Genomic DNA, 1716 nt, shown 5'->3' with positions numbered 1-1716 from the left:
TCAATCTAACCGAACCGGGGAAATCAAAGGCTGGTCCGAGAAAAACGCCGTCAAGTTAGCTAAAGCAAGCTGCGCAATATTGTCCAAAGACCCTGGCAACCATAGCAGCATGTGGAGACATGACATCATTGTCCAAACCAAACAACTAAAAAAAAAATTTGTCCAAACCAAACAACTCCTCAGGAACTCCCGGTTCTATCTCAAACACATATAAACCAGCACCACCAATCACACCATCCACCAGACACTTAACCATCTCCATCTCATCAATCAGCCCTCCTCGTCCCACATTGATTATAATCCCCTTCTTCCCAAGAGCCTCCATCACTTCTCTGTTCACAATGTGGTGTGTCTGATCATTCAGAGCGCAGGAGAGAACGATGACATCGTTGTTTGCTGCTAAGGAGAGAAGGTCCGGGTAGTACCGGTATGGGATCCTCTGTTTCTTACTCGTCGAGTTGTAAGAGATGATGCAGCCAAAAGGTTCGAGTCTTTTAGCGATAAGGGACCCGATACTTTTCATAAGTGTTCGACGTAAACCTTCAGCTTCACGTTCGTAAACTTCGTATGTAATTTTTTAAGGAAAGTTTTTGTTTGCATTAAATTCAAATTTTGGTGAGAAACGTTCTCTGCATGACACCTAAGCGTTTTGCTAAATAAAAGCTTCTCATGAAGCCACGTCACACACATTGTCAATAACCCTTTATGGTAAGTTTTAAAAATGACACCTCACCACGTGGCACCTAAGCGTTTTGCTAAATAAAAGCTTCTCATGAAACCACGTCACACACATTGTCAATAACCCTTTATGATAAGTTTTAAAAATGCTTCTTCTTTAATATATAGGGGATTTAGTTTAGAATTCCAATGAGTTATCAAATAACTTACACATAACTAATAAGTAGCTTACAAGTAGTTTACAATAAACAAGTAACTAGGTGATAACCCGCGCCTTGCGCGGGATGAGATGATTAAATTTATATTTTGCGAGATAAAAAAAACACGGAAAGACTTACTACTACAAGGGCTTGTGCCAACCAACAAGAAGGGGGACGGAGCAAAGAAATCTCTTGGCCAGAACCGGACATTGCCCTACTTAAACTGTTAGATAATCCTAGTCGGTGATAACATTACAGAATTATGGGGCGCGGATGCCCTTCCTGGCTAAAAGAATGGCTGTATATTAGAAAATGAAAATCTGGGCTATCGATCTTGATTGAGTAATGACTACACATTGACTGCGGAAAAGACCACGGTTTTTCCTTTTCAGGTACTACTATCCATCCGTCGAAATCGAAGCAGTTCTCGGGAGCTTGAAGCAAAGCAAGCAGCGAAGGAACGACTGCTTTTCTTTAAATCTGATTAATTTGGATATTAGTTTGTTTTGCATTGATTGTTTCAGGTGTTAATGAGGAGGATAAAGATTGGCGACGTTAATATAGTTGAAGTTTTTGATTTTATGGTCATAACCGGAAGACTATAACTACTTATTTGGTTTCATGTTATATGAAGTTTAGACAATATTGATGTTAAGCTTTCATATCATATTCAAATTTCTAAACAGATGCAAAATTAAATCAATTCGAGATAATTGTTGCGGAAAAAAAGAATTTAAAAAATACATTTCATTACAATTTAGTTAATAGTCAAATGAACCATTAAAATTCTGTTTTTTGTTTTCAAAATTGCTATAGATTTAGAAAGCTCACTTACGGT

The 1716-nt window shown here is 38.1% G+C and overlaps 1 protein-coding gene across 1 annotated transcript; it reads right to left on the bottom strand.

The window, feature by feature from the left end:
* On the bottom strand, window positions 1-523 carry LOC106297166 (glyoxylate/hydroxypyruvate reductase HPR3-like). Its single transcript, XM_013733443.1, has 2 exons — window positions 169-523; window positions 1-92 (listed from the first exon to the last, which is right to left on the bottom strand). The coding sequence occupies exons 1-2, from the start codon at window positions 521-523 to the stop codon at window positions 1-3; spliced, it is 447 nt and encodes a 148-aa protein (XP_013588897.1).
* Between the last annotated feature and the right edge of the window lie 1193 nt (window positions 524-1716).

Source organism: Brassica oleracea, chromosome C6 (genome assembly GCF_000695525.1).
Source record: "Brassica oleracea var. oleracea cultivar TO1000 chromosome C6, BOL, whole genome shotgun sequence".
NCBI classification, from domain to species: Eukaryota; Viridiplantae; Streptophyta; class Magnoliopsida; order Brassicales; family Brassicaceae; genus Brassica; species Brassica oleracea.
Note: the sequence above shows the minus strand (reverse complement) of the source record. Positions and strands in the feature narration are given on the sequence as shown.

Bases quoted from the DNA above. Each gene is read 5' to 3' on its own strand.
- LOC106297166 (XM_013733443.1), bottom strand. From the start codon at position 523: ATGAAAAGTATCGGGTCCCTTATCGCTAAAAGACTCGAACCTTTTGGC. The intron at 93-168 runs GTTTGGACAAAT...TATGGTTGCCAG, and splicing joins AGTTCCTGAGGAGTTGTTTG to GGTCTTTGGACAATATTGCG.